This window comes from Megalobrama amblycephala, linkage group LG12, assembly GCF_018812025.1.
Source record: "Megalobrama amblycephala isolate DHTTF-2021 linkage group LG12, ASM1881202v1, whole genome shotgun sequence".
NCBI lineage: Eukaryota > Metazoa > Chordata > Actinopteri > Cypriniformes > Xenocyprididae > Megalobrama > Megalobrama amblycephala.
The window spans coordinates 33,819,157-33,831,994 of NC_063055.1; the positions used below are offsets into that span (position 1 = coordinate 33,819,157).

The 12,838-nt window shown below is 36.2% G+C and overlaps 2 protein-coding genes across 7 annotated transcripts in view; both read right to left on the reverse strand.

Moving 5' to 3' along the window:
* espn (espin) overlaps nt 1-12,838 on the reverse strand; it is an 81,893-nt gene that overhangs the window by 5,941 nt on the left and 63,114 nt on the right. For all 6 annotated transcript variants that reach the window (XM_048210767.1, XM_048210765.1, XM_048210766.1 and 3 more), the window contains exons 10-11: nt 9,887-10,032; nt 8,089-8,436 (exon numbers count right to left, since the gene is read on the reverse strand). In XM_048210767.1, the coding sequence (XP_048066724.1) occupies nt 8,089-8,436; nt 9,887-10,032 (494 nt within the window). The remainder of the gene's footprint in view (nt 1-8,088; nt 8,437-9,886; nt 10,033-12,838) is intronic.
* LOC125280314 (espin-like protein) lies at nt 1,200-5,442 on the reverse strand. The gene has a single exon (XM_048210771.1). The coding sequence runs from the start codon at nt 4,412-4,414 to the stop codon at nt 2,459-2,461; it is 1,956 nt and encodes a 651-aa protein (XP_048066728.1). The 5' UTR covers nt 4,415-5,442; the 3' UTR covers nt 1,200-2,458.

Consider the following 12,838-nt stretch of genomic DNA (forward strand, 5'->3'; position numbering starts at 1 on the left):
ATAAGAGAACCCAGTTACAGTTGAAAGTTTGTAGTTGAAAGGTTAGTGAAAGAACGATATTTAGAACGATACTGCCAGAGTTAAATGTTAAATGTAAAGAGAGATAAATGTATTCGTACAGAGAAATATTTTGGTCTCGAGAAAATATTTCACCTAAAATCAAAAGAAATTATATTTTGCATTAAGAAAATACGATATATATATATATATATATATATATATATATATATATATATATTTTTTTTTTTTTTACCATTATGTAAGCATTAAGGTATGAGAGGCTGTGCTGTATCGTGAATAAGTCACGGCTGAAGGGCGTTGTTAGGCACGACGTGAAGCAGAGTGCCTGCAACCCCTTTAGCTGTGACTTATTCACAATACAGCACTAGCCTCGAGAGTACCTTATTGCTTTTATAAAACGGTTACCAAACAATACAAATATTAAAGCCAGAAATATGTATCAATGCAACTTTCATGAAGTAAACTTTTTCTAAAAGCCTTTCTTCCACCAGAAAAAATAGTCCCTGATCGTGTTACAGAATGCTGAACACATTTACAATTCATGATTCAGTTTATATAGAGGTCTATGTTTTGAATGAATATTTTGGTGGGGCTCTGCCCCACCTGCCCTTACAGACGAGCTGGTTTAGACTGATTGTAAATGTAACAGCAGAAAAATAAAAACATGAGATGGGTAAAACTGTACTTAAGTAAAATAATATGAGTTAATTAGAGATGTCACCTAAAACATTTTACTTTTACCTCAAAATATAGAGCACATACTACAGAACAGAGTTATAACATTGTGCATATTTAGTATCTGCCATTATATACTTTTCTAATTTACACACTTTCAATACTGCTGGAGTTCACATACTGTACACACTTACATACAGTCCTGCCTTCTTAAGAAAATGGCTGCTAAATGCCCTCAAGAACACAGCTTGAGCTTGACTCCAAAAATAGCCGTGATGCCATAGTTAACTCTAATTCTTATTTAACTCTTTAGATAAGTTAAATCCATGGAACCTAACAAGAGTTGATAATTTGTAGAGCAATAAATTATTGTACTAAGCAAGCATTAAATTGTAAATTTAAGTCATTTAGTAAAATATATGTTCGTAAAAAGGTGTTCAATCATTTTATTGATGTTGTAATAGGAAATCACAAATGAAATGATCTTGACTTATGTATCCAATCATAAACTTTAGTTTTATTTCATTTTGTGTATATTTCTCAAAAAAAAAGAACAAACCATCAAACTGACACTTCAAACATGGCTAGATGGAACAAAACTGAAACAGCTGAACAATTTAAACGCCAATGTTATGTGTAAAAAAACTTATGAATATCAATGGCAATAAAAACCTTCGCAGTTAACTTAAGTAGAAATCCACCTGCTTTTTAAAATCTCTTAAAAACAACACTGCCAAACACATCTGCTATCAAAAGATAATCAACCTGAAAGATAAACAAAAAGGTCAAGAATTCTCATACACAAATGCATCATGGTTAAATAAATAAAAGCATTGATTATGTTCAGAAACTAGGAGTTGTGTGTTCTTAACTCAAACAGGGCAAGAACACTAAGAAAAGAGGGAACACATTCTCTCTTATACTAAAAAATGATACTGATATTTTCCAAATAATTATGCAACATGCAAAATAAACCATTTAAAACAGATGATGTAAAACATATTGTAACAGCAATTTATGTCAATGGTCTTCTTCTGATACACTCAACTTTAAGTCACACAAATACCAAACAACAGTCCAAAGTTACAAAATTCAAATGGCTTCATTTGATGAATGAATCAGATGAAATTCTATCAAAATGATGTTTAAAAAATGGTCAGAATAATCTTACATTTTAATTTATTTGATTTCAAGAATATGTATTTTGTGCTTCAAAGTGTGAGCTGATTATTTACTTAAGTAGCTATAACAATTGATGATTTAAAGCACTTTCAACAGATGGATATCACTGTTAAGATAAACTAGCACACTTAAAGTGTGTGTGCATTATTTCATTGTTTATAACTTATATACTCACTGAAAAGTTGTTCTGCTAAAAAAGACTGTGATCTTTCATTCACTTCACCCTGTGAGATGAGGTGCTGTGTTTTCTTTGATATTTCTATGTATTTATTGTTTAATCTGCATGACAGCAGTTTGCAAAACATATCAATATCGACTTATGAGGTCTAAATTTACATTTTACACCACAGCTTACAGTTGGTTGTAAGAAGTCTGATGACAAATGATGACGGGACAGAGGTTGTTGCTTAAATTCAGTTAAGCTCAACATTTGATTGTTTATTTTGACAATCAAGACGAGAACATTTTCTAAAAGTAAACTGCCCCTGTGACCAAACTGTTTGCTGATCTGCTTAACACAAGCATTTATTCTGTCTCCTGATAATTGTGTTTCATCCTTCAAATAATTTGACCTGATAAGTCAGATGTCAAACATCTCAGCTTCCTTCTCTTTCCAGAAGGCGAAGCTTCGATCAATATATCTAATAATTTCCTCATTGCTAAACTCTTTAAGTTCATAAATAAGCTTGATGGAGTCCTCATTGGGCTCCTCTTTGGTATTTGCTGGGCCCTGTTCGTTGATAGTGTGTGGGGCTTCCATCTGCGGGCTTTCAGCTGTTATGGTTGCTTGCGTTACTGTGTTTTCTGACTGTGGTGTCCCTTGTGCTGCAATGTTATCATGTGGTAGCAGAACTTCAGTACCACTCTTCTGTATTGCTGTATCATTTGTAATGTTCTCCGCTGAGTCTTCTAAAGAGCCCTGCTGGGTGGCCATTGCACAGTCATCTGAAGTTGGCCCTGTGTGTTCAAAGGGGACATCTGGTGGTGAAATACTTGAAAGACTTGTGTCAGCTGGAGCCGCTTGTGATATGCTTACGGATGACTGCAGAACCTCTGGAGGGAGAATGAGCTCAGCAGCTTCCAGCAGCCCACCACCCTCCACAGAGTCACCAAAATACTTCACCTTGATATCCTCAAATCCATCTGACCAATCACGTTTCCCTTTCTCGATACTCTCCATTACCTCTCGGTGGAACTGGCGGATCACTTCCCATGGGTGACTGCCAAGTCTGTCAAACATTTCATAGCAAAGCAAGTGGCGGAACTTCCGCTCAGTGCGGGACATGTTCATCTCAAGAAGCTGGAAGTAGCCAAGCATGAAAAGGTCAAGGGTTAGACTCTCATATTGAACAGGTGACCCGTTGATGTGGGGAAGGAAGTGCTCAGGCCAGTAGATCATCTGAGCTCGACTGAGTCTCCGGATTTGTCGCGTGGGCACCTGGCTTATAATGGTCCTCCAGTGGCCAAGAAGATTTCCCACAACCTGTCTCTGTTTCATGAAATACAGCAGTTGGTCATCCTCCATTTGCATGGTACCATCTGGCTTAGCTAGGTTCTGATAATACAGGGAATGACAGTCATTCTCTTCAACACTTAGAGTCTTCCCTCTTCCTGAGCACTTGTAGGATTCAGTCATTGTGTACTTTCTCCAGTGTTCCAGGAACAGAAACACAATCCTCTCCTTTCGCATCTCGATGCACTCCTGGACATAGCTCAGGTCTGTCTGCACCTCTAGACTGCGGGTGAGCTGCTCTGAGGATAGTGGATTCATAGAGATGTCAGGGTGGTCATGGTGTTCTGAGTCAGATGGTCCGGTTCTTTCAGGCCCAGTGTATACCAAAGTTGCATGGGACTGTGTTATTGGTTCCTCATTCACCAATGGTAAATTTGGATCTTGTTCTATTGGTGACCCATCTCCGACTTGTGAGTTGCTCTCACAGAGAGAGAACAGCAGCTCATCCTCCAAGATTGGCTCTGATGGGTAGCTACATTCACTAACTGCCGGCAAGGACCTTGTACGTTTGTATATGCGGTTCATTTTGTCATCCTCATACTTTGACTGGCTATGAATTTCATAATTAGCTTTCAGGTTCTTCACTGACACACCACACTGCTTAATCTCCTTCTCCACTTCCTCTCGAGTGGAGAATGATTGTGATCGGCCAATGTTTCCAGAGGCCACTGTATTTGAGATTCCTGTTTGGCCCTTTCCATTCTTCAGACCTTCGTACGTATATCCTTGAGTGATCATTTCCAGAATATCGATCTCCTTTCCACCCAAAGTGGCGAGCAAGATGGCCATGCTTTTGAGCAGCGTGGAGATCTTGCTGCACCAGGCTGGCAAGTCTTCTGCTTGCCCATGAACCTGTTTGGGGTTGACAGAGAAGTGGTCTTGGTTCAAAGCTGCAGACACAGGTAAGAGTTGCTTCAACTCTTGCTCCAGCTGTTCCAGATCTTTCTCCACTTCTGTCACTTTGTGCATGACCTGGAGGTTCTCAATCTGCTTCTCAATGCGGATAAGGTCGTCCTCTGTCATTAGCTCTCCAAATGGACCCAGAATAGCATTGTGCACATGAGAATAATGCCAGTCTTGGGCTTGATAGTATCCACTGGCAGCAAACTAAAGTAGGTTCAGAAGAGGATATAGAAAGGAACAAAACAGAGGAGGGGGTGCCCTTCAGCTTTTGGATCCGATGCGTTACATACACGCTTTTAAATTCTCTTCACCCCAAACGTTTCAAACTTTACATGAATTTAGTGGTGCGATGATACTGCCTTGTTTTTACTGAGTTGACTTGCAAAGGAAGATTCAGGCAAAAAAAAAAAAAAAAACAAGCAAAAAAAAACTGCAAGACAGCTCATTTGTCTTAAAATGTTTCTAGGGTTATTAAATGAAAAATCTGGGTTACTTTCAAATGATTGTCTATGGATACAATCAGTGACATGCTATTGAATACTACAAACAATAATTTCAATGCAATCCTCAGTTTGTAAAAAAAGAAAAGAACAGGGACTATACAGAAAAATGCTTACTGTGGAAGCCCTTACTGTGGTAGTAGGTAAGCAAATTTGAAACTTCATATTTTTGTAAAAGTGTCCTTGTGGGACTTTTCAAGGTGGAGTTTTGAGTTACCATCATAATCTTTGTGGATGGAGTGTGCATAATTCACTTCCATGTAAATATTTTATGTTTAACATAAAGCTGATATATGTGTTATGTCACTTCCTGGTATCCTTGTGCATATTGGGTTTACTTTTTAGCTGGTCATGGCATGAACCGAAAGATTAGTTACAAATTTGTACAGACAGGGTTGGTAAGCTATTCTATAACACCTCATGATTACACATGTAATGTTCAAGGCTTGCTGGCCACTTTTCTGCTAGACTTCCAATGTAAGGGTATTTAGAGTAATGTAAGTGTTGTATGTGTGTTGTACACTGCAAGTGTATTTGCAGTACATGTTTCCCATTCAGATTACTTAAGACAAGTCTAAATTTTTTGCCTGTAATTCTACAGCCTGCCACAGATGCTGTCCATATAGGTATTCATTTGAAAATGACCCAGAAGTTTCCATACTTTATCTGTAATCTATATTTAGCTTGTGTTTCCAAGGAGCATGACCAATTTCCACTAATCTTAAAAAAAAAAAAACTAAAAAAAAAACTAAAAAAAAAAAAACTTTCAGGGCATTAACAAGATATATGAAAGTATAAGAAAAACTAAAAGCTTAATGAGTAGAATGAGCAAGATGACCAACTGCACTTCATGCTGTAAGCGCCAGCTGCAGTGTGAAGGGGCTTTGCATCACACCACTGAATCCCCATGTAAAAACTTAGAGCTGTCGTCCACCATCGCCAGTAAGCCACATTAAACTAATACTTCCTTAGTAAATGTCAAACACACTTAGGCTTGTGTTGAGATGGTCACGACAGCCCCAAATTAAACACTGCATCACTCAACACAGAGTATAGGAAAAGCCAACCAAATGTCACACTGCACGACATTCACTTGAGTTCCCGCACTACGAAAACCAGACCAAATAAAGATTGAGTATTATTTTAAAAGTCTGTCTTCACCATAGGCTGAAAACCATGTCTGATCAGTAGTATAAAACTCTTTACTCTTTAAAGAGATAGTTCACCCAAAAATTTAAATTCTGACATTAATTACTCACCCTCATGTCATTCCAAACCCTGTAAGACTTTCCTTCATCTTTGGAACACAATTGAAGATTTTGTTGATGAAATCTGGGAGCTTTTTGTCCCTCCATTGATAGCTACGCAACTGACAATTTGACACTTCAAAAAGTTCATAAAGAATTAAGGCTTTTATTAACACTTTTATATCTTTTGTGGTAAATGGAGACTTAAGCATGTTCGCTTGACGTGCGAGAACCAATGAGGTTCATTCTCGTGTGTTACGCAACACATATAAGCTTCCGCAAGAGGTTTGTTCTCATTTGTTCTCACTTTGACGAATCAAAACGTTCATAAAGAATTTAGTCTTTTATTCACATAAAACATTTTTCAACTTACACATCATTTGTGGTAAACGGAGACTCAAGCATGTTCGCTTGACGCGCGAGAACCAATGAGGTTCATTATCGTGTGTTACGCAACACGTATGAGCTTTCACAATAGGTTTGCTCTTGCACTTCAAGCGGGTTCGGTCGAGCTTCTGTTTATGTTTGCTGATCAATGTTTATATGTGAATGAAGGCCTAAATTAAATCTGTTCAGCATATCGTCTCTTTAAAAAATTTGACTTAACTGCTCAATTCATTTGGATTAGTTTTACGATCTCTTTATGAACTTTTTGAAGCGTCAAAGTGTCAGTTGCATAGCTGTCTAAGGAGAGACAGAAAGCTCTCCGATTTCATCAAAAAGATCTTAACTTGTGTTCCGAAGATGAACAAAAGTCTTACGGGTTTGGAACAACATGTGGGTGAGTAAATGATGACAAAATTTTTAATTTTTGGGTGAACTAACACTTTAAGCTTTACAAATCAGAGCCAACTCTAACATACATGTTTGTTTTACCAGCTATTTGACTTTGCAATCAAGTACATCCAGAAGGACACATCGATGTATTCACAATAAATATGTAGGGAAAAAGTAGTAGCCGATAGCCTTTGATTCGATAATACCATCTAAGGTAAGTATAAGCAATCCAGCCAAGCTGACTAATGCTTGCTGTCATGTAAAGCAATGTTCCTTGGACAAAATATATACAAATATAATACCTACACAATATTATTGATTCAATCATCAATAAATATCTCATCCCAACACTAATTCTCAATCCTTGCATCTCTTAACTACACATTTCTTGGATTTATGTAGTGACAATTCCTGCTACCCCGAAAATGTCTGCATTTATGAAATAATTCAGAGCAGCACAAATGTTTGCTCATTCACACAACACTGCTATGGTTACCCAGAGATCATAAACTTATTAGCCAATTTCTCATTAGGGCCTAATGGAGAAGTGAATGATCACAATTTTTTTAAACAATTTTTTTCTAAATTGTTGGATATCATTTTCAAAAAAAAGTGTATACTCAAAATCACCATGCAGACACTCACTGCTCAGCTATCCTCCATGTAGATACTGTAGCTCAAACCTCAATTTCATCTTTATAAATTTACATTTGAAATCATAATAAAAATCGAATGAGGTGATACTAAAGCTCACACTGCTAAACCTATAGGAGGATAGTGCTGAACTCATAAGCTGAGAAAATGCACTCATTTCCATGTATTAATTGTAAATGTTAAATTGTTAGTCTTTTTTATAAACAGCAGTCTATATAAACATTTAAAAACAATTAGACATGAACTGTGAGATTGGCTATGTTCAGAAGTGAATACTAGCTTTTTATTTAGTGTGCATTGTATACTGCCTTGTGGTTACTATTAACAGCAGCATGCTACATTGTTGTCACATGACCACATCATGTTACGTGTGAGTGGCATCCAGGTATCATCTAGTATATAAAAATGGTTATTTTGTATTTTAAATTATGATGACCTTAAACACGTAGACTTAAAGCCACAAAGCTCCAATTTTGATTCTGTGGTGTCTTTAAGTATGTTATGAAGTTGGGATTTGAAAGCTTTGGTTTAAGTATCTAAATGTTGAAATCTAAGCTGGATAAGAGATGCACTGCCTCAGCTTATGCTTAAAACACCAAACTGTTTCATCACTCACCTTTCTCTTGTTCTCTTCCTCCTCCTGCATCTTCACTTGTAGTTTCCTCACCATCACCTGTCTCTTCCATTCTGGGATGGCTCGGCCCTGCTCGTCATGTGTGGGCACCAGACTCTCAACATCCACCATACTGGATTTGCTCTGGACTACAGCAGTATTTCCATTGACGGTGGTTGCAAGCTGCTCACTGCTCTGAGAAGTGGACAGGTTCTGGGGCGACCCACCGCTTGTCGTGGGAGTGGGTGGCGTGGATGGACAAATAGGCGGTGGAGATTCTGGTTTTGCGGATTGGGTGTCATTGGGCTGGGGTTTTGGCAGAGGCTCCGGCGGCGATGTTGGACGTTCCTCCTGGAATTCAAAATGATCAATTAGAATTGAATGTCCCAGAAGAAAATACAGAAATAGTGACAGCTGATTTAAAAAAAAAAAAAAAAAAAAAAATATTGCTTGTTAATATTAATAAATGTCATTCATCTTATAGATTTTTTTGTTTATTTTTGTACAATAAACATTTTTGTTTTGCGTTTGCTATTTGATGTTCAATGTAAAATCTGATTTTTGAAGCAAAACTTGAGAATCTCTTGAGAAACATGAAAAAACTCTACTTATCAAGAACTAATTTTCTTACCAAGAACCAGTGTTCTTGAGCTGGTTATATGGTTTTTTGGAGATTAAATCATTGCATGTCTCATACATTTTAAAAAATGCATTACAAAAACTAAAAACAGAGCAATTCCAAAATTCAATCCTAATTATGTCTTCATCATACTCAAAATCACCAGTTTGAAAGCTCAAATGTGAAAAGCTCAGACGTGTACAACTTTACCGCTGTGATGTAATAAAAATGGCACCAGTACATTTCAACTTATTGTCGGTTTATAAGCAATGTTACCTGTTAGAAAATTTAGAGGAGATAAATGTTATCAACACAACAACAGATACATCTGTAATTACAATATTTATAATCGTTACTCAACATTAAACTTTTACATTTTACACATCATGTAAACATTTCATTTCATTTCCAAGTGTCAGACTTTTTGTTGTAGTCTAGAATTTACTGGTCAGCAAATTAAGGCAGATGAAAGGATTTTAACGCTCCACTGTCATTTCCTCAATTATATAACTTTAATAAATTGTGCTATTGTTTTACAGCTCCAATAACTGAGTTACACAAGCCTCTCACTGAACTGGCTCACTGAAATATCCTGGACAATAGATTTGGTGCCCGATCGCTGAGCTGCACATTTATAATGCTCCAAACTACGATTTTATACACTGTAATTTTGTTCTGGATTTCATTACTTGTTGTGGCCCTAGCAGTTTTATTTTGGGAATACTGATTCCCAATATCTCCATAATAATAACTGGAAAGTATTATTCAATACAGAATTCTTTTCTCATGTATTTAAGAAAGCTCACTCCATGTCCTATGTGGTATGGTATCTATGTGGCATATCTGATTTGGCTTTTGTTTCTGTCGATAAACATCAGTATTTCTAATGCAAACAATATTACTTCATATCTCAAGCCAAACAATGACATTGACACCCAAATGAGAGATAACAGGTTACAAGTAGACAACGGCTATAACTCATATCATAAAATAAAATACTTTTCATTTCTGAGAATCCCTATTAAGAATATACATAACTCAATACAAACTTATAAGTAAAATATTACAATAATAACAATGTTCTTAACAGGCTTCAGAAATTGAATTGTTTTCACTTTATAGTTAAGAACTAAATTTTGTAAAGAAAAAGTAAAATTAAAAAAGAAAGGGTGCGTGACCTACGTTGTTCCCCGCTGTGCTGCTGTTAGAGAAGACGGTCGTGTAGCCTTTACTGTGAGGTGTCGGCTTCAGACTCTTCCCAGCTTTAATTTCGGCCAGAAGCTCAGAATTATCTCCAGTGGGGGACATCATGTTGAAGGATTTATTGCCTGAGATAAAGACAGAGGGAAACTGAGCCAGGATGGATGGATGCATGAAGCGAAAGAAAGAGACACACCGGACAAGCTTCTCCCCTAAATTTTTAATTTAAAACCCCAGACGTCTAAACAAATGTCTAAAGCACTCGGTAACTGTGCTAGTACTAAACAGTTACTAATTAAATGAATACACACACTGAATAAAGTATAAAAAAGAAAGGACTAAAAGTAAAGCTCAAAAAAGAAAAATGTTCAGGCCTTTGTTGAAGTTTCATCCATCAAAATTATTTAAAACGTACATTATGTAAACGCCTTGACCCACTGCTATTTGTAGAAATATATTGTAATAATAATTCTAATCATCATAATTCTCTGTGGCAAATTTGTTGAATTTGGCTGAAAGAACAATAGTGGCTGGCAAATGAGGCCCAACGGGATTTTATGAGACTTATGATGTGAAAATATGGAACTTAATAAATTTAAGATTGTTATATAACATAATCTACTTGACCAAAAGTGGCCTCTGCTCTTTAAGTTTTAGTCTCATAATACATTGCAGTGCCAGGAAACAAAAGGTTGTTGTACATAGTGTCTAATAACAATCTCTAAACAATCTCTAAACATGATTTTATCCTCTTTATATATGGAAATGATATAAAGTGAGAAAAAAAAACAACAACTTTTAACCAGAACGTTTAATCCACCAGAAAGGCACTAAAGTATTACCGAATATAAATGAATGCTGACAGCTACAGGTATAAATAGAGCACAAAGCTACTTGGCAGAAAACAGAAAAAAAGCATAGCAAAATAATGTACAAATAAAATAAAAATAAATATAAATAATAGAACAAAAATCAGTAATTAAAAAGTATAACTGAAGACGACTGAGGTATCTGCACTACTCAAACTCTCAACATTATTTTTCAAATATTTAATGTACAAACTGAAATAAATTAACAGTATTAAAGAAATAATAAAATAAATGTACATCACCTGCTGTTTTTGATTTAAACCTCCAGAGTGCCTCGTAACAGACGTGCTATTGTTTTGTCATAGCTGTGGTTATGAAAAGTCTTCTCAGTCCAAGAGAACCGGTCAGATCTACAACCCTCCTGATTCAAACTCTCCTCTCCTCCCCCAAGAACAAAAAACACTGCGTTTGCTTACTGCCGGTGGCTCATCACAGTTGGGGGAAGTCTGAACGGATCAGCGGTAATCAACTCTGACAAGAGACTGCTGCCAAATTGGAGCTGGATTTGAAGTCCACTCACTGACCTTACGTCCTCTCCTTACTCTCACTGACCCTCCTCCTTACTCACACTTCCTTCCGATCAGCCACCCTCTCGCTCTAACTCTCCAACTCTTGCTCAGCAGCCAGCTGAGTGGATTAACAAGGAAGAGTCTCACGCATCACAATGAGCGACACATAAACAGTGAATAAAATGACTGAAAAAGATGCTTTCTTTTGAGTTTTTTTTTTCATTAGATACCAAGAAATACCAAATACCAAAGAAAGAAACACCCATGTCTACAAATGACCATACAAATGACCATTCCCCACCGAAATATAAACAACTTAAACCAGCCTAAGATGGCGCCTTAGTTGGCTTAGCCGGTTAAAACTGGTCTACTTGGTCTCCCATCCTAATCAGCTTAAAGTGTCAAAAACCCCTTCAAAACCAGCAAACAAGACCAGCCAGGAAAAATAACACTAAATAAAAATTATAAAATGCAACTTACGATATCATCTTGCATAGATACAACAACAAAACTTTATGCTGATCAACTTTTAAAGGGATGTTTGTGGAAACTCTACAGTATTTTGGAACAAATATATAATTCCCTAATCCACAAGAAAACATTACCAAAATCTGAAGAAACTAGTTGAGAACCACCATTGATCATATTCAATAAATCGATTTAAGTGCCTAAAATCCTAAAATTTAACTAGTTGCTTATTAGCATGCATATTACTAGGATACTGGCTGTTTATTAGTACTTATAAAGCACATATTAATGCCTTATTCTGCATGACCATATTCTATATCCCTTAATCCTAGCCAATACCTAACAACTACCTTACTAACTATTAATAAGAAGTAAATAGGATTTCAGTGAGGCATAGTTAATATATATATAGGTAAAAATTGTGGTTAATTACTACTGTATGTCCTAATTTATTCATGCAAATAAATTAAAATGATTATATATCACACCTCCCTTTGTTGATTTATTTAAAAAAACTGTTGAAAACATGATGTTATCATTCATATCATTCTTTACTTTAACACTGACCATTTACTTGGCAACAATGCAACAAAACATCACCCGTTTAGTCATTTCAGGGTAATTAAACAAAGAAAGAAAATCATCAAAAGGCTTGAAATATCAAAATATAATTTATAATATTTTTAGCTATTTTGCCCAGCATTAGCTATTACTATAATTAAAATAAATCATATAGCTTAGTACAAACACACATAGTACATTACCTTCAACCTTGACTTGGCAAATCTTCATTTATGACTTGTAGCTAAATATCACTTTAATATAACTTAAACAAAGGCAAACAGAAGAACTTGTGCCTGAATATGAGCAGAAAAAAAAAGCATCAAGATGTTCACAATAGCTGTGCATAGTGAGGAATGATGTGACATAGGTTGAAGGCGGTGTGTTGATGACAGGGCTAAGTCAATAAGGCCGCCCACTGTTTACACACCTTTATACTCATTCACCGTATGACTCTGCAGACAAGTGTCAAAGGACAGCAATTCAATCGATGGATAGCTTGTAAATTCAATATTTTAATCAAAATC

Coding starts and splice junctions, on each gene's coding strand:
- LOC125280314 (XM_048210771.1), bottom strand. CDS start 4,414: ATGACAGAGGACGACCTTATCCGCATTGAGAAGCAGATTGAGAACCTC.